Genomic DNA, 23362 nt, shown 5'->3' with positions numbered 1-23362 from the left:
ATTAGGAACAAAATCAAGCAAAAAAGGTTTGAAAGTGGAAAACATATGCTTCCATGGATTCATAAAACAGTAACACACCAATGGATATTGACTTCAGTAGCAAGGAAATAGGTTGCTCTTATACAAAGTCTCAAATGTGAACCTTCAGTTCTAAATGTTCAAGAAAGACAAGGAGGCCTTTGTCCTCGAGAGTGAATAGACATGTTTTACTCAAATTAGCCACAACTCAGATTCAGATAATGAGGTATTGGGAAAAACCCAAGTCCCACATAGAAAAGATAAGACTCTTGATAAGAGTTTATAAAGAGTGACACCCCTCACTATACAAGCAGATTTTGTAAGGATAAGTGAGGCCTAGTATAAAAAAATTTAATATGACGCTCCAATTCAAAACTGTGATAAATAGAGCAATGAAAGAAACAATGATTCAAAGTTATGTACTGCTAAACTCAAAGTTATGTGCTGCTAAACAGGTGGAAGCACGGTTCAGACTTTCTGATCATGTTTAAAGCAAATTGTGTTTACTAACGTTGTCAGTATCAAAGTCACAATATCCAGTGTCATCAATAATTCAAAAAGAAACAATGATTCAAAGTTATGTACTGCTAAACTCAAAGTTATGTGCTGCTAAACAGGTGGAAGCACGGTTCAGACTTTCTGATCATGTTTAAAGCAAATTGTGTTTACTAACGTTGTCAGTATCAAAGTCACAATATCCAGTGTCATCAATAATTCAAACAGTGAAAAGATATCAAGATTCAACATGGTAAGAAAAATCAAATAATATTCCAGAAAATTTGTTCATTTTTGAAATTCAAAATGCTATCCACCTAGGCTACACACATGTAAGGTCCATATGCAAAATGCTTGCAGGAAAAAATACATTGATATGCATCATTCATGTTGTCTTGGGGTGTGTGTGTCTATATATATATATATATATATATATATATATATACACACACACACATATATATACATACATATATATAGCATCATTGATAAATACATCCATTATAATGTGTCACAGTGTCAGTATATCTTACACATATGCATGCCTACTTGCAAAAGCTACAATTTGTAAGAATTACATCAATTTAGTTGTGATGCATGAAAATTACTCAGCAAATTCGGCAACATAACATCTAACAAAGTCATGTCTGTTTGGAAAGCAGGAGTGCGGACACAGAAGATAAACCAAGAACGGTACAGTGGCTCATACGTTAGAGGTTACGATACATTTTTGATTGATCCTAATATCCATATATTTGGCTTGGACCAAAACATATAACAACAAGCATGCAGAGCCTATAAGCCTACATATTAAAATATTGTACTCATGAGAAAGTGATATTGATATACAGTTTAGTTTGAAGTTCAACAAGATTTATTTGTTTTTATTCTCACAAATTGCATCTCCTTAAGAGAACGAAACGAAAGTAGTACCGTTTTTCACCGAATTCTTCCATAGAATGTGGTTCCAAAAAACGTGGCCACAACAAAAACAACGCTAGTCATTTCAAGAGTAAAGGTTGATATGCAAGAACAAGCAAAAACCACAAGGAACAAGGATGAAGCAAAGATCACAATAGGAACAAGCAAATCAAATACGAGAACAAGCAAAAATCACATATATGCATAAATGATTTGAAGAGCAAGCAAATCAACCCTAAATACAAGGAACAAATGAAAATCACATGGAACAAGGATGGATACCTGAGTTGAAGCGCAAAGACAGCAAAGAGCAGTAGGGTCGGAAAACCACTGTTGCATAGTGAAGAGGGTGAAGGGTTCAAAGAGGAATACAACGCTAGGGTTATTTTTGACTTGAGAGAGTAGAGAAGTCCAAATTCATAAGCTTGTTAGGGGAGGTTATGGGAGCTCAGAAGCTCTTACAATATTCTCTTCCAGACAGTTCCTCAAACACTTCAACAGTAGATAAAGCCCAAATAAACCCTAAATAAGCTAACCCAAATGGCCCTGTATACTATTTTTTACCTATCTATGTCATTCCGTGTTAATAATCCAAACATGAGAATGACAGCTTTACATTTAAAATTTTATAATCTTGTTATAAATAAATAAAAAAAATTACACTCTCAGTCACAATTGAGTTTACTTGTGTAATTTACTTGTGCAATGACATTTTTCAGTTTGACTGTCACTGTCTTACCTTTTAGGGAAGCTTGGGTAACAGTTAAAGTTATTGTTATGTGGTTTTTTATTCCATCCCTTCCTCTTCTATTTCATGCCATTGATTCTCTAAACATTTTAAACATAAATTTCAACCCTGCAAGGCAAAATAATATCTGGAGTGCACTGTTCGTATATCAAAATTGCTCAAATAACAAGCTTGGATGAAAAGGTACAGCCTTGTGATAAAAAAACAACAATTACAACAATTGCAACAAAATAGCTATCTAGTCATGTCCTTCCTCAAAACTTTACAGACCACCAAACTTCATTCTTCTTCAAATTCAGATTAATTACCTATCAGCAGTCATACTACCATCCATGTCAAGTGCCTATACCCGGCCCAGTTAGCAGCAACTCGTAAGCCAATTGCTAAAGCTGCAAGAAAAAGAGGAACTGGAAGCTTCCTCCTATGTGGTTCAATCTCTTCAACTTCTTTCCCTTCTGAAATCATTTTTGAATGCTGATAAATAGCCAAGGCTGTGTATGAGACAATCACAACAAATCTAACCCAAGGCTCTCCAACCGCAGCAAGTACTGTTGCAACAGGCATTGCAGATGAAGCATCGTCTCTCCTTTTGATAAATTTTGAAAAGCCATAGATCCCAACCAGAAGTGTCCAGAACAGTGGTTCAGAAATAACGCCTCTAACAGCAGCATAGCCAATAAGACCAGTTACAGTCAGAACATAAGGTTGGTCGCTGATACAATTGGGATTAGTAGTTTCAGCAACAGCTAAAACAACTGATGCCAGGACGATAACGAGGGTCAGGTCTGGTACAGGGGCACTGGTAATTATCCAAGAGTAAAAAGCCTGAACGCCGTAAATCAAATCCTCAATGGATCCGATTGTAAAAGTGATCGGATTTCCTATGAATCGATAGACTAATGCAAAAGCATATTTCAAGACGTATCCTACGAATCGAACAATTCCAAATGCAGCATTCTTCCAGTTTGACAGTTCAAATAGAACAGCTCTCCATGCATAGATAAGAAAAGCCAGTGCTGTACATTGACAAAGAATCAAATTGTTACATGAGCCATGACAGAAATAAAACAGTCTGGCGAAACAAAAGGGTTTCCACGATGGGAATTGAGAGTATTAATCAGCATATAGCGTATGACGTTTAACTCTTGCATTCAAGTTTAAGTTCATCTTTGTAAACAACATCAATGATAGACTACAAAAATTACTCTATGGTTTCTTTTCAAATATAACAATTTATGCATTGATCACCTCTAAACATTCTTACAAGACACTACAAATATGGAACTGAATTTTAATAGGAATGAACAATTTCATGTAGTGAAATTGTTGTGTTAAAATTGGTGTTCGATAAAAATAACATAACAAGTGTTAGATGCTTACTCAAGTCATGAAACACAAAAAACATTATGAAAACCCATCCTTTAAACAAGTGAATGAGATAAAGTAAATATAATTTTTTAAGTAAACATTCATTTTGGTCCATAAATATGCAAGCCGGTTTCACTATAGTCTTTGAATGTATCGAAAATGTAAAAAGCATCTATGAGTGTATCTTCTTTTAATTACTTCTTGGACCAATGTGGCTAACGTACATAAGACGCAATTGAGGACCAAACTAACAAATACATATTTGAAGATTAAAATGACTAACAAATACCAACGAATGTTGGTCCAGTTAGTACGGAGTTGACTCATACCACACAAAGGCCTGCGTTAAGACCTCGTCAGTAAGTAACATGTAAGTACCTCTTTTTGGTGGTGGTCAGGGCTAGAACCCCGAACCTTGCATATATTATGCATTATCTCTATCAACTAAGCTAAGCTCACAAAGACGTATGTAAGTACCTCTATCAACACCCTCTTAGCCTTGAGGCTTGCTCTGACCGACCCAATTCATCTAAACTTTCCTATAGTCCGAACATCAAAATTTGATTACAAAACACGAAGAGAATGAGAGAAAGATAAGAAACTGACCTACAAACATGGGCCACTTGAAAGGAGATTCAGGAGCTGGTTTAATATAATCCTTAAACCTTCCCGGCAAAGTACTAGGCTCCTTCTCAGCTTCATCGTTATTTGTGGCAAAACGCTTCACCGGCGCAAATCTGAATGGTTTGGGGGAAAACCCAATAAGGTTACGAGTGAATTGAGGGTTAAAAGGTTGGGATTTTGTGGTGGTTGTTGGGAATTGTAGGTGGTGGCGTGGGAAGGGGAGTGAGAGTTTGGATTTGAAGGTGAGGAGGGATGGGATTGTGGTGGACATGGTTATGTTATGGTTACAGTTTTGTCTTTGGTTTAAAGATAGAGATGAATTTTCATTGTTGTTGTTTTGAACTCATGAAGAACAAAATGGTCGAATCTAAATTCTTATCATAAAACCCTCCAAACCCAAACTCAGCTTCGTAAAATGGTCACTGCTACGGGGTATACCTCTAAACAAAAGTTTTTATATTTTCCTTAAAAATAAAAAAAAAAGTTTTTATATTTATTTTTTGACAAACAAAAGGAAAATATTTTTTGAATGAAAAGATATTTTTTTTAAGGAAACAATTCAATGTATTTCATTAACTAAAATGTGTAAAATACATGACGGTACATCAACGTAAATATGGGAGCTAGCTTCAGATGGGGCTACCCAAACTAGTTAATGGGCGACACCATTAGATGGCCTCCTATTAAACTCGATATGAGAGTTTTGAAATCTATCATAAAACAGCTGTCTACAACCTTCGTAGAGTCTAAGTCAACATTGTCAAATTGAAGGTATGAAACTCATTCCAATGTCATATGTAAGCCAATTGCCTAACTGATTGCAACATCACATAGAGGAGAAAATTGAGCAGTCTTCGCAAGCACATACTCCTCAACATCATCTCAGATGCATATCCCAATACCTACGCAATTCGAGGATGAAGAAAAAGGCATCTATGTTACACTTATATCTACCACTTGCAGGTTTTTGCAACGAATGATATCTTGTTGTGTTGGGCTCGACTGCTGCATATTTGCAATCGAATTCTTGCCACTACGGATAATCTGAGCTGCCTTCCAACCATCAAGAAGGTGCATTGCCCTTTCGACGACCTAATCATTCGTTTCATTCGTCTGCTGCCAAAGTTTCAAATTCCTTCTCTTCCAAATACTCCACATCACCGTGACAAAAAGTATTATTTGGCTTGCATTAAGCTTTTGCAACAAAGCAAAAATAACCACATTCATGTTATAGTTTCTCCTGAGAGCCTTATCAATTGAATCTCATAAATTAACATCATGCCAAATTTGCATAGCACTAGGACATTCCAAAAAAGCATGGATACTACCTTCATAGTTACTTCCACAAAGCATACAATCTGTGTGACAATGAATTCATCTATTACTAAGACTAGCTCTTGTTGGAAAACAACCCCGACACACGTGTCAAACAAGGTTCTTAATTTTGGGAGGAACTTTGAGCTTCCAGATTGAATTCCAATGGCTTGGTAAGTGTAGATGATAATTATCAACAATTTAAGTAACACATATCTTATAGTCATTACACATCGAATATATGCCATTCTTTCACCTTTCCAAATCAACTTATCATCATCAACCAAAGGTTGTAAAGGTGTCTCAAGATTAACTGGGTTGTGACATTATCAAGCAAATTATAAATTAAAGTTGTGTTACATACCTTCATGGATTGATCAATAATGTCTCGTACCTTGGCGTGAGCCAACGACACAAAGATAGGATTATAGGTTGTCAAAAACAATTCATCTTTAAGCCATGGTGCACAAGACAAAGAAATATTGGCCCATGTACCTATGTGCCATCTTGCATCTTCATTCACCACCATCTTAGCACTAAAGATGCTTTTCCATACATAGCTCAGATTAATACCAAGTTTTGACCCTAAATAATCATTATTAGGAAAGTAACGAGCTTTAAACAATCGAGAAACGAGACTAGAAGAATATGTTCAAAACTTCCACCTTTGTTTACCAAGCATAACAATATTGAAGAAAGTAAGGTCCTTAAAACCCATGCCACCGTCGTTTTTATGACCTGACAAACTTTCCCAAGACAACCAATGTACACCTTTTCTCATAGAACCACCATGTCCCCACCAAAAAACATTTAACATTTTCTCTATGGTGTCAATCAACTTATTAGGTCGAAGATATATGCTCATAATATGCAAAGGAACAGACTGATGAACCAATTTAATCATTAGCTCTTTTCCTGCTTTGGATAAACACTTACTGCTCCACGAATTGATTTTATGCCAAATTCAGTCCTTGATGAAGGCAAAGGTTGATTCTTTTCTTTACTTCGCCCCACCATCAAAGGAAGGCCAAGATATTTACTTGCACCCATCACAACTCAACACACCTAAGATGTTGGTAATAGTCTTTTGACACATCTTGCACGCCCCTACTATAGTAAACTTAAGAGTCTATGCCAACATCAGGCTTTCCAAAGAAGTAACGAGACTTGTGGCTTATGGCTTATTTAAGATAGTATTGCTTTTGGATATGTAATATTTAAGAACTTTCAGGTCATGACTTATTTATGCCCCTTGCTTTTGGCTATGTAATACTTAAGAACCCGCTTTTATGACTTATAGCTTATTAATGCCCATAGTTAGGTTCCTTGCTTTTGAACATTTAATATTTCTGCACTTGTTTTACAATGGTTGCCTTAAGTTTAGGTCCACCATTATGACTTTATTATGGGCATGCAAGGACTTGGAGTACAATGACTAAATTATAAAACAAGTTGAATATTATGCACTCCAATTGTGTTTCTTTTCTTTTTACTTTGTTCCGAACATATATGAATCAAGGATCAATTTGAAAACTAAATATATAATTCATATTACTTATTTGATAATTTTGCATATAATGTAGGATCGATTTAATAATTTTGACAATAATTCAGGGACTAATTTGCTTGTAATATTATCACTAAAAGGTTACATTCTTCTTCAACCTCTTTTCATTGAGGGTATTTCACACTCCTAGTACAATACAATAACATATTAAAATGTTCAAACAAGCAAATTATGCCTATCAAATACTTAATCAATCTAAGCTCACTTCATACGCAATCAACTTTGTCCATCAACCTTGCCCTGCAAACCTCTTCATTGCCACTTTCCTTAGCCTTAACTATAGACTGAACCTTCTCCTTTACTTTTCTTCCCTGACCAGCATCAATTTCGTTGTATTTAAAGTATCTTAGTTATTCAGCTTCATCAACCCAGACAAAAAATTCACAATCATCATCATCATCATCATCCTGTACAAAGGAAAATCAAAATCAATCAACAATAAAATTGCATAACATTAAACAACACATAACCATCGTTAAATAAACCTTTAACAAAGGGCAAACATAGAAAGGACTTCTTGGATTTTTGAGAGTATTGACTTTTCTTACAACATAAATTATGGGACACCAACATTCAAACATTCAGACATCGCAATTAAACATGAAACCTGAAGATGAAACTCGAGATTGAGAGCTGTATTTGTCCATATGACCACAACCCATCAGTTCGGATTCAATATGTTATACCCTAATTTTGGACCTAAAAATACTTGCTCAAAATTTTCATCTCTGATATGATCTTAAACCTTTAAAAGATTGTCAACTTGCTAATGTTTTACAATGATATTTTACTTTGCTTTATCTGCATATTTCTACTGTCTATGTTCAAAAACATTTTCAATTATGACTTTGTCCATGTTTTCTTGCATTTCAAATCATCCAAAGGGTTTTTCTTGCATTCCAAGTTATTTGAAATTGTCTCTGATCAAGTGCATATTTCTCTGCATCTTATTTCAATGTTATTTGCAAAAATTCATAAAAAAAGGGGTATTTTAGTCATTTCCTGCATTCAAACTTATTCTAGTCCTTGAAATTTGTCTCTGAGTTTTTTCAATTTGTTTGTATAAGTCCTTGTTTCTATTCCATGTTAAAATCCATTTCAAAGGTTGCATCTGAGTCATTTTGGGCCAATTTAGTCCCTGAGGGCATTTTAGTCATTTCCTGTGTTAAAACTCTTTTAAATCCCTAAAAATTGGCTCTGAGCCTTTTTTAATTTGCTTGTATAAACTCTTGCTTTAATTCCCTGTTAAAAAACCATTTTAAAATTGCATTTGAGTCATTTTGAGTCATTTTAGTCCCCAGGGGCATTTTGGTCATTTCACACAAAATTTTGACAGAGAGAGGTTACTTTGAAGTACCTCATTTATTTAGTTGGTTCATTTTAGTCCTTTTTGTGTTTTTTTATTTGTTTCACTTTACTTTTTGTCCATTTTACCAATTTTATTCCAATTTTATTATTATTTTCATTTTGGTCCTTTTACTTTCAGAAATTGCATATTAGTCCTTTTTCATTTTAAGTCTTCTTTAATTGCAGTTTCGTCCTTTAACCAGTTTTGCATTCTAGTCCTTTAAGTCTCAAACTTTTGTTTTTAGTCCTTTTTTCCATAATTGCAGTTTGGTCCTCAAGTTTTAGTTAATTGCAAATCAGTCCAAAGAGTTTGTTATGAGTCCAAGTACAGGTGTCAACGATACATTGGTCCAAAAGCTACACATGTCAGCTATAAATAAGTGCACAGTGTCAGAACCATTCATTACAAGCCACATCACACAAACAGAATTCACATTTTCTCTCCAGGATTAAAAATCAAACCCAGAAAATCACCAAGAACACGATGAAGTTCATGAAGAACTTCATCCCCAAATCATGAACCCTAACTTTCCAGAACACAATTCCACATTAATTCCTCGCAAATCCACAACAATTTCATCACAAACAGACTCAATCCAACAACCACGTAATCAAATCAGTTCGAATTAAAGCAATTTCTTCGCAGTTCTCAGAGATTCGAAAGTGAATCTTCATCATTGAACCACGTTCTCTGCAATTCCAACACCGATCCATCTCAAAGACGAATCAGTGTGATCACAGAGACGAAGAGGTGAGAAGAAGAGGAATCGAAGAAAAGAAACAGTTCGACAAATTCACAGAGAAGAAGCATAAGACGAAGAGTGAGAAGACGAAGAAACTTCGATTTATTTTCGAAGTTTGAATCAAAACATTCATCAGAGACGAAAAGGAAGCATCAAAATCTTTCTCACCGTTCTCTTTGTTCGAATCTCCAATTTCCAACAGGTAAACACGTAAAACTTCTCAGTTTTTCTTTAAATACATCAACGAAGTTAGATCGAAGTTGATCGGTGCTTTCTGGAAAATATATGTGAAAAAGATTCAGATCTAAGAAGTTCTTGAAGGAACCGTAAGTTTAAACTCCGATCTACTCTGTTTCGATCACAACTTCACAAAAGTGACCTCAAAACCTTAAAGAGGAGAAGAAGACGAGAAGATTCATGTAAAAAGATTTTGAAAAAGAGTTCAGAAAGATTCCAGTACGGTGGCGCCACCGGCGAGCCGCCGTACTGGAGCTTTCTCGAGTCATCTTCTCTGATCCATCTCCGACGGAAGGGTTTAGAGAGAAGTGAGAGCTTCTCTCACTAGGTTTAGTATAGAAGAGAAAGAAGAGGAAGAAGGGAATTGGACCGGCCTCTGTATGTTTATATAGAGGCCTGAACCAGACCGGTTCAACCTTGGTTCACCTCTGCTTCGTCTTTAGCCGTTAGATCTAGGGTTTGATGGAGCTGGATCAATCCAACGCTCCTGATGCGTTTGGATAGTCCAGATCCATCCAGGATCTTGGGCCTGGGCCTGTCTCTTGCAGATTTTCGTTCCTCACTTGTTTTCTTGCTATTTTGTACACTGCTTTTGCTAATTACACCTCTTTTGAGTTTAAAATCTTTTATAAAAATTCCATAAAAATTCATAGAGTTTTCTTGATGGTTTTGTGATGTTTTTTGATAGTTTTATACTGGAAAACTTGATAGAAAATATTGATGCTGTTTCTTGTTTCATTTCTTGAATTTCATGTTAAAAACTTGTGAAAATTGGCTTAATTTTGATTCCAATTCTTGATCTATATTTGTGATTCATAATATGTGATTTTGTGAGGAATTTACTACAGTTTGAATGTGTTTTTACTGGATATGTGCATGTGATGTTGGGTTGCTTGCTTTCCAAGTTTTGTTTGTGAATAAATAATGTGGAATTTGCCTAACTTTGGTCTTAGTTGCTTGGTAGAGTGTATTCCTTTAATCCTCTTCGTGAAAACTGAATTGAAACTCTTTGGGAATTCTTTGAAATATGGGGATTATAGGTCATATTCAAACCTTGCATTGGTGATGAATTTTTAGGTCTATTTTACATTATTTTTGCTTGTTTTTTATGTCAATTCTCTTACTTTTGTTATAATAGCTCTTACTTGCCCTATATCTTATGCTACTAACATTTTCATCTCATGTTTCATATATTCCATAAGCATATTTCATCCTTCAACTTTAGTTTCATTTCTTGCACTTTAATTCTCATACCAAGACTTAGAATGTAAAACCTAGGGTGGTGTATTTTACTTCATGCAATTTTAATTTCTTGCAAGACCATAGAATGTAAACTAGGCCAATGTAAGGGACAATGGACTCTAATGATGTACACCGACACAAGCACCGACACATGCACACACATCACATGGATACTTTAGATGTATGCTTAGGGAATGTATGCTTTAGATGTATGCTTAGGAATCACGATACTTAGAAAAATTCTCTTTTCCAAAAAACATGAACAACTTCACTCAAATAATTTTCCAAAGAAACCTTGGGATCAAAATCCCATTGAATTTTCCCTTTATTTTCTTAAATAAAAACTTTAATGAATCCTAATAATACTTAGACCTTTTTGCAAAATAACTAATTTCACCTCACATTTTCCAAATCTTATGCCCTTGAGGCCTCTCTCTCTTATTCTTCAAAGTTCCATTTTCAAAATTAAAATCAACCAACAAAAACAAAAAACATTTTTTGGAAGAGAACTACATGGAGTTTGATCCCTTAAAAGGGTATGTAGGCAAGAAGTCAAAACTTCTCCAAGTCCAATAAAACAAAAATTCAAACATCTTCTTCTCCCTCCAATTCTTGACTTAGTAAACTCTTAGGTGTAAATATCGTTTTCAAATAGCATTTAAAAATAAAAGCACGCGCGTAGAAAGTAAAGACGGTTCCTATAGGATACTATAGTCGTTATGGGTGCCTAACACCTTCCCGTAGCGAAAATAACTCCCGGACCTCGATTCTCAAGGGTTTTTTTCTTATTTTTCCCTTCCCTAGAAAAAATGAGATATCAAAGGTTAAAAAGGTTCAAACTTAATCAATGTTTGACACCCGAAAACCAAGATAAAACACAATATGAACAAGTTTTATTGAAATTTTTTTGGAAATATTGGATTGTAAATGAGAGGAAAAAAAATTAGGGTTTGGAGTTTTTAGAATTGTGGAAGAGTTGCTAATTAATGGAAGAAACTTTGAGAATTTTGGACCGTTAATAAGAAATTGAAAAATTAGGGTTCCAAGTTTATAGAATTGGGGAAGAAATAACCATTATACAACGGTATTGGAAATACAATGTTTTTATGAATTTCAATCAAATTCGTCTTTGACAATTTTTTCACTTTCGTTCATATTAGTTTCTGCTTGTGTGACATATGACATGACACGTCACGTGAGTGGTTAACGTCCCACGTCAACACAGTTAACGACAAATTGAGACAAAATTGATTATCAAAATTCATGCCTAATTGACTATTTCGACAAATTGAGAGACAAAATTGAGGGGATGTATTGAATTAGGATTCTAAGGGATTTTAAAAGACTTTTTAACTATGAAAAAGTTTTGTGATATTCAATCAAAACTCTTTACAATTTAAAAAAAGTCTTGTGGTATTCAATTAAGATTCTTTGTCATTTTAAAAAAGTCTCGAGGTATTCAATCAAGACTTTTCATCATTTAAAAAAAGTCTCATGGTATTCAAAATCAATGAAATTTCAAAGGATTCTTTAATAAATTAGATTTTGATGGATTTTGTAGGATTTTCTAATGAAATTTTAACAAGAAAAAGTTTTTCATGAAGACATAAGATTTTTTGAGATTGTTTTTCTTTAAAAGTTTACTATCTCTTTCTTATCCCTTCTTCCTTCTCTCTCTCCTCCCTTCTCTCTTCGTCTCTCTCTTCTCCCTTCTCTCTTCGTCTCTCTCTTCTCCCTTCTCTCTCTCTCTCTATCTCTCTCTCTCTATCTATCTATCTATCTATCTCTCTCTCTCTTCTCTTTTCTCCCTTCCCCCTCTCTCTCCCCCTTCTCTCTTCGTCTCTCTCTCTCTCTCTCTCTCTCTCTCTCTCTCTCTCTATCTCTTCTCCCTTCTCTGCCTCCTCTCTTCCCCCTCCTCTCTCTATCTCTCATAAAAATAAAATAAAAAATAAGAGTTTGTATTGAAAATATTATGATAGAGAGTGTGTTGTAATTATTTCTTTTCAACAAGTCCTTAAAATTCATAAAATGTTTTGAAATCTTATAAATCCATAAAATCCTTTAAAATCTTATGATGTAAATCCATTGAAATCCAAATTGAAATCCTGATAATCTTTTAAAATCATGAAAGTCATTAAAATCCTAAAAAATCTTTTAAAATATGAGACTTTTTTAAGCAAAAATTGTTCTTTAAAATGCTAATCCAATACACCCACTTGATTGATCCTTACATACATAAAAAGGCTTAAAATACGCAGTCGTTTAATAACCCGGAGGACATCATTTCTCTGAAGCTCGATAGCAATCATGGCCTCTCTCGTACGCGGAGCCGCATCTCTAACTCGCATCACTGCTTCCTCTTCCAAATCTCCCATTCAACTCATCCACCGCCGTGGCCTCTCCGCAGCTGCAGGTTCTTTTTTCCATTTCTCTATTTACTTAATCAATTCTCTAAAACCAAATCCAAATCCAAATCCATGTCTGAATTGGAATAAGCTAGATTTTAAAACTGAAACTTTATTTTGTTTCGAATTGTTCTGTGATTGGAATAAGCGTGATTTTAAAGCTGTAATTTAGTTTTGCTTTGAAATATTAGCTATTAAATGACAAGGGAGAAAGGGTCTTCGGGTGGATGAAATGAGAGCTTAATGTTTATCAATGGCGAATAAGGTTTGGATTTCGGCTAGGAGAAGTACTACATTTAGTGTCTGACACGTCTCGAAGAGGATTATCTCCCGTGGAGGTAACTTATGGGAAACAATAATAATATTAAGCTAGTTCTACAAACATTACAACAGACTGAGTGGAATTGGACTCGAATCTGTTCAGCATAGTCATGGATGCTTCAACTTATGATATGGTTAATAAAAAAATAATCTAGTCTTAAATCTTGTTTACATATTTGGTGATTTTCGAACAAGCAATTGACTTTGGTTTTGGATAGATTAATGGACTAATGATACAAGGACGAATAGATGTTTGGTCTTGCTTTCTTTTGTGTATTGTAGATTTGCATTTTGTACACAATTTTGATATATGTGAAATGGCTTCATTGTTTGATTATTGCAGATCACCATGGTTCCGCTAAAGTTGCCTGCTGGAAAGACCCAATGAGTCCTTCTAAATGGAAGGAAGAGCACGTGAGTCTCTAGTTTTGTGTTTGAAGATCAAACTCTAACGAACTTGAATTGTTATTTTTTACATTGAGATGGTTGGATAAATGTTTTGAATATTCTTTTGAGTTTTGTCTGGTTGTTTTTTGCCTCCAGTTTGTGATTGTCTCTTTAACTGGCTGGGGACTAACATTCTATGGGGGATACAAGTTATTTTCAGGAGGCAAGAAAGAAGAGGTACTTTGAATTTTAGTTATCTTTGTTACAACTAAGAATACCGTATTTATTAGCTCGTGGCTAGTTTCATTATGATTATGTCTAACCTTGTTTGATTATAGCTGACTTCTGCAATTCTGTTCTGATAGAAGAATATTTCATTCGCCGTTGTAAAATAGTGCATGGATGTTAGTTCCTTGACCATGTACAGGACAATATATCCATAATTGTCTGGGAAACTTCTTCATGTGTAGATGAAGTGTAGTAATTATAGTTTTGATTATAAATCTCTAGTTTTAAGTTTTGGGTATAGGAATTCAAATGAAAGAGAAACAGAAACTGTACTTTTTGATTGGAAACTAGATGTATTAAGAAGCAAATCTCCAGTTTTATATGTTGGGTATAGGAACCCAAATGAAAGATAAACAAAAAAATGTATTATTGATTGGAAAACTGGATTTATTACAGAAGAAAATTCGCCAATAACCCCAGAGCTATTGCTCCTTGGATAAAAGATAATGCTGTCTTTGTTCAACCTATAAGGTTGTAATTGAAAATAATGCTGAATGATTCCCTTTCCATTTTCCCAGCTCTGTATTCGGTTGCCAACCTCCACTACCACTTAAACAATTTTCCTCTAACTTCCCTACTCAACCTCTTTATCGGGCTTAGGCCCAAACCAGGTATCCTAACAGGTTCCTGCTGCTCTAAAGCAACAAAAGCTTTTTGTCATTTGACAGTTCAGAAATTAGATACTATCATTTGAGCTTTTAGAAAAAATGTTGGTATGATTCTTCTACTTGTCATTGAAGACAGTACTGTCTTTTGGAATCCATATTGGATGGCAAGATAATAATTAGATGGGCTCAGAGCATGCAATACTTCAATGAATCAGTAGGAATGGAAAACATTAACGATTATTTGTATTTCTCAAGTGCTTTTTTTATCTTGTAATATTTAAATTTATGAAAATGAAAAGCATAGCTGTTTTTGAAATATTTTATCATATTGACCAATAAAAATTTGTCGTCTACAAATGTTATAGAACAATTATGTTTTAATCAGGACTTGTTGGTCCTGATTAGATGGCATGTTTTGTCTTTTACAGTTTAGCTTATTGTCTTCTCTTGAATACCTCTGATCCGAGTCTTCTCTTTACTCACGGATTGCGCTGAATTTTTGCAGAAATTGGTGGAAGCGTCAGTTTGAGGTTTGCAACATATTACAACAATCATCGTAATAATGTGTGGCCGGGACTTTTTTCGGGTTTTTTCAGACTCTGTCTTGTTTGCTAGCTAGCAAACCTTTTGCTTTGTTATCATTGATCAATCCTTGCAGACTATGAATATTGGGGGATGATTCTTTCCATAAAATAACAATATGTTACTTTTGATGTTATATTTGCCCATTTATACCAATTCCTGAATCCTGATTTCAACTACGTATGCAAGCAATTACTTTTGTTGACATTATTATTACCAACTGAAGGAAGCTATGCTATAATTTTCCATATTATCAAATACTCTATGATCCTGGTACCAAGGCCAAAAAGAGTAGTTCATTTTTCACCATAATGGTTCGAGCTACATAGTCATTTTGCGAAAATATAACACTTATTTGATAAATTAACCATGGCATAGATCAGCCCAGTATCCTTACATACTATTCTCAATTCTGAAGCATGACCCTGAGCTTGCTGATGAAGTTTTGAGCTTAAGTGGGAAAGGATAATCGTTCAAACAATGCGATTGACAGGCATCAATACTATCATGAATGTTGCAAAGTTTGACACACTTCCTTGAAGATCTTTCTAAACAACACAAACACTCCCTTTAGCTTGTAAGTAAACACTAATCTGCCTTATTTTTCTCTTATTGATGCACACACCCCTTTCAACTTAACACTGTATATCAGTTAAATCCTCCACTTTCACCCATCGCCTGTCCTTTGGGACTGACTCATTCACATGTAAAACCTGTTATACAATTAGCATATCTACCGTGGATGTTAAATCTTTAGAAGTCAAAACTTATGATTTAAAAAAAAACAGGACCCAGGGAGAAATTCGTGACAACATTAATATGAATATAAAATTAGAAAAAAAAAATGCTACTCTTGTAATGAATTGATTTATAAGACCCCACAAGGTTTTGAGAAGTTTCAACCATGAGAATGAGCTAGGTGGGAGGAGTAAAATAACAAGAGATGATGTTGATTTCTTTAATGTATGGGAAAAGTATATGTTAAATGTAGGTTATAATATTTTTTATTCAATTATTGAAATAAATGTTATGGGATACATATGTGAATTTGCTTTAAAATTTGAAATTTTAAGATTTGGGTAAATTAAATTTCAAACTTGGTAGTGATTTGGATACTAGTAAGCTTATTTCATTCTCAATTAATGATTCTCATTACATAGACGTAAACAGTGTACATGAACTTATAATGTTCTCCATTCCAGTTAGAAGAAATATTAACAACAAAAGTAAGTCATGGAAATAAGAATTAAGAACTCATACTAGAAAAATGCATACAAAGTCATTACCCCTGGAACTATTGAAGTACAAAATAACACACATTCATTTGGTTAAAAAATTACACGAGATCAGGATTTACAGAAAGCAACTACCACAGTAAAACAGAAAAATCGCACAATATTAATGGCATTCCATTCATATGGGGTATAGCTAAACTACTACTATAGTGTGACAACATATGACAGAAGGCAATATTAAAATGCACTATCAATAATAAGGTATTTGAAAAGCATTATCAATGACACTATCATGTCACAGAAAGTCACTAACAAAAACACTTCCAAAATTTATGAAATTGAAAGACCTTACCAATGGTACTAAAATAAATTTGCAAACTCTATTAATAAAAGGTGCATGTTTTTGTGAAACTAGAGGGAGTGTTGGTGATATATAGACTTACCTCAGGAGAGGTAACCGTAATTTGCGCAATATTGCAAAGTTGGAGTTGATAAATAAATCGGTCTAAAATGTGAGCGAAATGTCTGATATTACTAAAACGAAAATAAGAAAAGGTGAAGTCTGGCTTCATTGACATACTATCCCTAAGATGATACTAATACACTCCTTAGTCAGTAATTTAAAATATTTTCAAACTCAGTAAACCCACACCATGAGTACTATTTTAGATGGACATACTAAATAGTAAATACGGTTTAATTACAAACCATGCTGAAACTCCGACTCATCTATTTCTTCCTTGTACTCTTCCTTCTCATTTTCATCTTCAAATTCTGGTTGGGATTCGTTGAAGAATTCATCGTTATTATCCTCCTCATCATCGTCTTCACCATCAATTGCATCTTTCTCTTGCTTTTGCGCATCCGAAACTTCCAATTCTTGCTGCTCTTCCTCATGGAACATATTGGATTTTGTTTGTTCAGCATTGTTGCTAGCGTTATTGATTCGCCTCCTGCTCCAGTTTTGTTGGACAGCACCATCTTCATGCTCTTCTGGGTGATTGTTGATTCCCTTATCAGTCTCCTGTTGACTAGTTTTATCGACTGTTGTGTTGTTTCCATCTTTGTCTTCATGGTTTTCAGGCTTCAGCAATTTGGCCTGCGATTCAGCTTCTCTTTGATTATTGATGTACCTTTTCTCATCAGAGTCTCTTTCAACTGTTTCATCCTTTACCTCTCCATGATTTTCAAAAATTCCATTGCTCTCCATTAACTTATTCTTGACAATATTTCTCCAACGCGCCCCCTCTGTTCTACTTAAATGACCATGTTCCCTCTTTGCGCCAGACAATTGTTTTGCTTTGAAATCTTGTCTTCCACCATCTGTGTTCACCTCGAGTTTTCTTTGATGCTCTTCTGTGATTGCTTTCTTATCCTCCCCGACTTTAGCTTCAACTTCTTTTCCAGTGGCACCATCATCTGCAGGGTTGTCTTTTTTCTTACCTAGCTCCTCATTCGTCTTAATTTCTTCTTTTATTTCAGCTGTAACCTCTCCATCTTTGAACTCGGTGAATTTGCTTTTACTTTCATCTCCCCCATATTTGGAATTTTGATATTTTTCTTGATTATCATTCTTAGTTTTACTCTGTGCTTCCTTTGCTGCCACAATCTGATCAAATATGGTTGGATGATCATCGATGCTTATCCGGTGTTTTAAGTCCTCTATATCTGCTTCCGTTTTCTTAAGATTCTCTCTTGATGATATTCTTTTAGTTCCTCCTTGTCCCAAATTGCTCCCTCTTTGCTGCATCATTCTAAGCTCATACTGCTTCTCCGCGTACGCGGACTCTATCAGTTTCTGCTCATCTTTAAGTGAACTCATGGTAGATTGCATCTCAGCAATTGTTCTAGCAAGCTCCATCTTTTGATTACTGAGGGTGTATATTTTCGCTCTTGTCTCTTCGTTTTTCCTACTCAACTCTTTGGCGCGATCTCTTTCCTTCTACAGAATTGATAAAAAAAACAAAATATTTAGGTAATTATAGAGGCACTGCATGTTTTTTTAATGAATACTACACACCAAACATCATCAGAATTGAATTGAAAGGATATTGAAATGCAATATCTTTATTATTGTTCACCCTAAAGAAATAGAGTGAAATAACATGAAATGCAATTGATTAGTTACATTTTAAAAACTAGACATTGTCCCATTTAATTCAGTTCCATTCCAATCAAACATACCCAGAATAATTTGATATTTCAATTCAAGTGGTCCCTTCCCCACACTTTCTAATTTGATTGGTGTATAACCATCAAAGGACTAAGGAATAATCAAATATAGAAAAAGAATTGCTTCATTGGTCCCTCAAATTAACTGACCAATAAAGTATCCTACTAGTCTTTAGTCCCCACTACCTTCTCTTTTCCTGTTGGCTGTAAACAACGGTTTCAAAATTTGTATTGCATGTTGCTGAATACGTGTAATGTTGATTGCATAACACGTAAAACTGAGAAAAACAGAATCATATGAAGGAGTAAATGATCACACTGTTTCTGTAGTTATTTTATCAAAATTACAAAACCATTCTCTAATTGTATTTTGTTGGTCTCTTGAAACTTAACTTTTGTTAATTTTTTAGTCAATTTCGTCCAGAAAATTACTAACAGAAAATAATTTTAAAATTAACCATAAAACAAATGAAAAATTAATACATCAAATATAAAAGAAACTTATGCACATTGTGTGAAAAAAAAAAATTCTTATAAAATGCTCATGACAGAGTCCTTGCAGGGCGGACCCTGCAAGGGACATGATCTTAATCCAATATTGTTTATCATACCCCGTCCCGTGACGGGGGTATGATCAAATCCCCACACAACCTTGGGGGGACTTACCATCCCGTCCCAAATGGAGCAGTCCGCCGGAGATCCCATTTGCAGATACAAATTGACATTTCTATTAAAAATGTTTTTCAATTTGATATATTTAGGAACTATAGTAATACCGTTTTACACACTAATTAAAATGGATTTTTTTTTTATTGGTTTTAAAATGGATGTTTAAGAGAGAGAGAGAGAGTAACTGACCTGCAAGAGAACTTGAAGAGTAAGAAGTTGATGATCTTTCTGTTTAACAAGAAGGTTGTAGATACGTTTCTCTCTAAACCGATGAAGCACCATGACACCAAGCAGTGCAGCCCCAAATGTCATCAATAATATCAACACATAAGGCCTTCCTCTCTGACTCCCTCCCCCTTTGTTGTAACCCATCTCTCTCTCTCTCTCTCTAGAAAGGTGATGATGCTAATACTTTAAAAGGAATGATGCATGAAGAATGAAGTGGGTTTTCTTTTTCCTTTTTCTAACTCTTGGTGAGTTCAGATTGTGGCTTATAGTGCTGATTTGGGGTTGCTTGTCATGCAAAAAGAAAGTGCCACCTAATCAATCCTTCATGGAAATTGTGTCAGGGAGGGCACTGATTTCTAAGACTTCTCATCTTCGGTTTCCAATGTTTTCTATAACACCCTCCTTAATTAATTTTCCAACCATGTAATTAAGGCAATATTTATATTTTTATGGATTTTTCTAAGATGTACAAACTTCCACGTATGAAGTTTAAAAGAATAATTAGATGTTATCTTTATAATTATTCCCTCCTTCTCTAGCTGTTTAAGGTTTATGTACGATTATTAAAGAAATGATTAATTGTGTTGATTTTAACGGTAAAATTAATATCATTTACCAAAACACTCTTATTAATTGTAGTTAGTGGAATAGTTAAGTTATATGAAATTCATTAAATAAGTGTATAATAATGGAAAAAAAATAATAAATGTTGCATTGATATTGTATAGTGACAATTATTTTAAGATAAAGAAAAAATATTAAAGAGACAATTATTGTGAGACGGAGAGAGTATTATTTTTAAGTGGAATTCCCTCCGTCTCAAATTAGATGTTATCATTATAATTATTATTTTTCTTCAAATTATTTATCTTTTTTATAATGCTTATGCAAAATTTATTATTCTTTTCCATTAACATATTCTTATTGATTAAGTACATTTCAATCACCTAACTATTTCACTAATTGTAATTAATGAATATGTTTTGGTAAATAAAATATTTTAACATTTCTTTTTTGAGAAAAAATATTTTACCATTAAAAATTAACATTTTTAATCATTCCCTCAATACCCGTATAAAATTCAAAAGAAGTGAATAATTGAATTTGAATCTTATTTACCACATCCGTCTCTAATTATAACATTTAATACAAAAATTTAGTTTTTATATAAGAAATTTTGTTGATACTATGAATTTGTTTTGAAGCATGAAAAGTTAACACTGATTGCAATTACACAAAAGATAATTTAAAAATAATTACCCACCTTTCGAACAAATTTACTATATTATCATCTTATTTTAATTTTGTAATTTTGTTAGAGGTTCATGTAACAATAGATAAGAGATGGAGGAAGTAAAACAATGCTTACTTACCTGTTTACGGCAATGACTATGCCCCTCTTTTGTCATGGATAGAAAGGTTAATAAATGTCGAAACAATGTAATTGAAACAAAGGTTTTGTTAACGGGTAAGTGTCTTTAAGACACTCTTTAAACAATTTTAAATTAAATAATTACTTTTTAAAAAGTTAAATATTTAATTTTAAATACATAAATTTTCATAAAATCTTAAATCTAAAGTCCTTAAATAATGTTTCCAAGGCACTCATTTGTATTTCATTGAAGCAATTGCCTGACTTCCGGCTAACGGAAAAAGGTGCTCATGTGCGAAGTCCAAATAATGTGAGCATAACTACTTTCTTCTTCCTTCAAAAAAAAAAAAAAAAACCACTTCCTTCTATGAACGTAAAAACTAAAAAGACATTTTATTTGTAGGTTACATATACATGAATATTGATGTCATTAAAATCATTTTCATTTTCAAGAGTGTAACATATGAGTTACTTCAAGCGTTCCTTTTTAATTGTTTGTGTGAGTTTAGATTGTGTGTTTCCATTTAACAGTTTTTTTTTTTATAGTTTTTTTTTTTTATAGTTACAAGGCATAATTTGTCAATTGTACATTTTTTCAATAAAATTAATTAATACAATTCATTTGAAAAATTGAAGTTTGTTTTTTATTATCTACAAATTTAAAAAAAAATTTAAGCAAAATTTTGTTCCCTATAATAATAATTGGTTCCATGGATAATTCAAATTCTATAATAAGATGAGTAACATTGTGAACAATTTTATGGGCAAGATAAAAGAATAATTTTGATGAAAAAAATAATAAAAGAATTCATAAATGTTCAAAAAGAAAAAAGAGTGGAAACCCACTTGGGTTAGCTTGATGGTATTGACTTGAGACATGTGAGTGTGTTTCTCTTCAAGGCCTTATGTTCGATTCTTCCCGATATTAGACTCGAATTTATTGGAGAGAGAGTAGCTAACAATTGTTTGTTCCGGGAAAAAGATAACACGTCAAATTTATTGATAAAAGAGTGTATTAAAAAAAAGGAAGGAGTGGTATATTTGGATTTGGCTCTAAAGTGAGTCGTTAGTAGGATGAGAAAATTAATGGTTTTTTTTTTTTGTGTGTGTGTATGAACCAGGTATACTCATCACTCAACTATAAAGTTAATCACTTAAATTGGGTAGAACCACAACGCGATACAAAATTCTCAGGGTTGGATTTGATACTTATTGTACACATGAATATACTATGCGCTCAACTGTAGTGATTAATCACTCGAATTGAGTAATATCAGTTGTAAATTTGTTTGTCAACGATTAATATGACTTATTTCAGCCTCGTCAGAAATAAACTTAGTTTTAGAGAGTCTTGTTACTCGTAAATATACTTCAATTAATTAATTTATTAATTGATGTTTTCTTGTTATCCTCTTTATACCCAAACACTTTGTCCTCTCTCTACATCTCTTAACCTTAATCGTCATCGCACCCCCTCCAAATCCAAACCTCATCGTCCTCATGTAACCTATTTCAGTGATAGTGCAACGATACTCCTCACGAGTTGAATTAACCTCTTTCCCTTTCGGCATTATGAGCACCAACTCATTTTTCCAACCTCACCTCGTCATCATCTTCAAGGTCGTTGTCGTTCATCAAGGTTTGTAAAGGGTCGGGTTGTTGTGTTACATTCAGATCTTTCTGGATAGTTGATGGTGGTTCTGGTTCTCAGATTGTTGAGTTTTGTGATCTATGTTTTGGATTGTGGTATTGCCTCCACCACGCCGAAAGGTGGGATAGTTTAGGTAGGTGTTGGCGTAGCCGCTCTACCTTGACTGTGAAACCAGTTTGGGTTTGGGTTCCCTACTCCTGTTTGGATCCGTCTAAAACAAAGAGTGAATACCTTTTTTGTTGTTGCAAAAAGTGAATATCATTTTAGCATCAAGAAAAACTACAAGAATAAATAAACGAAAATCATTTATTCCTTTGAATAAAATGGAGACAATTTGTCCCCGTAAGCATAGCTCAGTTGACCGGGACATGCATTGTTATATGCAGAGGCTGGAGTTCGAACCCCGGATACCCCATTTATTCACCTTGAAAAAGGTGAATTCTAGCCACTAGACTACCGACTAAAAAAATAAAATAAATGGAAAAAATTTAGTCTTACCTAAAAACTACTATCATATAAAAGGGACAATTATATTTCTAACAATCAAAACGAGATAATTTTTTTTAGGGGGGGATAAAACGTGATAATTTTATGAGGATAATTAAAAAGAGACAAATTTTCTCTATAATAAAAAGTGGTAATAAGCCCCTTTCAAAAAAATTGGTAAATTTGCTCCAAAAAAAAAAATGGTAATAAGTCCATTAACAATTTATTCTTCAATAAAGTGTCTATTTTTGGGGTATATGCAATGGAATGAAGCTTCATAATTAAAATATTACCATGTCATCTTTATTTTTTATTTCATCTCTGTATTATGTTT

General features: G+C 33.8%; 3 protein-coding genes across 3 annotated transcripts; 1 reads left to right on the top strand and 2 right to left on the bottom strand.

Annotated features, from left to right (window-relative positions):
• Positions 1–2258: 2258 nt before the first annotated feature.
• On the bottom strand, positions 2259–4601 carry EMB1923 (embryo defective 1923). The gene is made up of 2 exons (XM_085701399.1): positions 4157–4601; positions 2259–3198 (listed from the first exon to the last, which is right to left on the bottom strand). The coding sequence occupies exons 1-2, from the start codon at positions 4443–4445 to the stop codon at positions 2501–2503; spliced, it is 987 nt and encodes a 328-aa protein (XP_085557525.1). The 5' UTR covers positions 4446–4601; the 3' UTR covers positions 2259–2500.
• Positions 4602–12891: 8290 nt separating this feature from the next.
• Positions 12892–15391, top strand: LOC146929502 (uncharacterized). Its single transcript, XM_085701404.1, has 4 exons — positions 12892–13037; positions 13694–13764; positions 13894–13974; positions 15139–15391. Exons 1-4 carry the CDS (start codon positions 12932–12934, stop codon positions 15160–15162), a joined length of 282 nt encoding a protein of 93 aa, XP_085557530.1. The 5' UTR covers positions 12892–12931; the 3' UTR covers positions 15163–15391.
• A 1572-nt stretch (positions 15392–16963) lies between these two features.
• On the bottom strand, positions 16964–19940 carry LOC146929501 (uncharacterized). The gene is made up of 2 exons (XM_085701398.1): positions 19481–19940; positions 16964–18392 (listed from the first exon to the last, which is right to left on the bottom strand). Exons 1-2 carry the CDS (start codon positions 19661–19663, stop codon positions 17151–17153), a joined length of 1425 nt encoding a protein of 474 aa, XP_085557524.1. The 5' UTR covers positions 19664–19940; the 3' UTR covers positions 16964–17150.
• Between the last annotated feature and the right edge of the window lie 3422 nt (positions 19941–23362).

This window comes from Medicago sativa, chromosome 4, assembly GCF_051527215.1.
Source record: "Medicago sativa cultivar Bolivia chromosome 4, Bolivia_mono, whole genome shotgun sequence".
NCBI classification, from domain to species: domain Eukaryota; kingdom Viridiplantae; phylum Streptophyta; class Magnoliopsida; order Fabales; family Fabaceae; genus Medicago; species Medicago sativa.
Note: the sequence above shows the minus strand (reverse complement) of the source record. Positions and strands in the feature narration are given on the sequence as shown.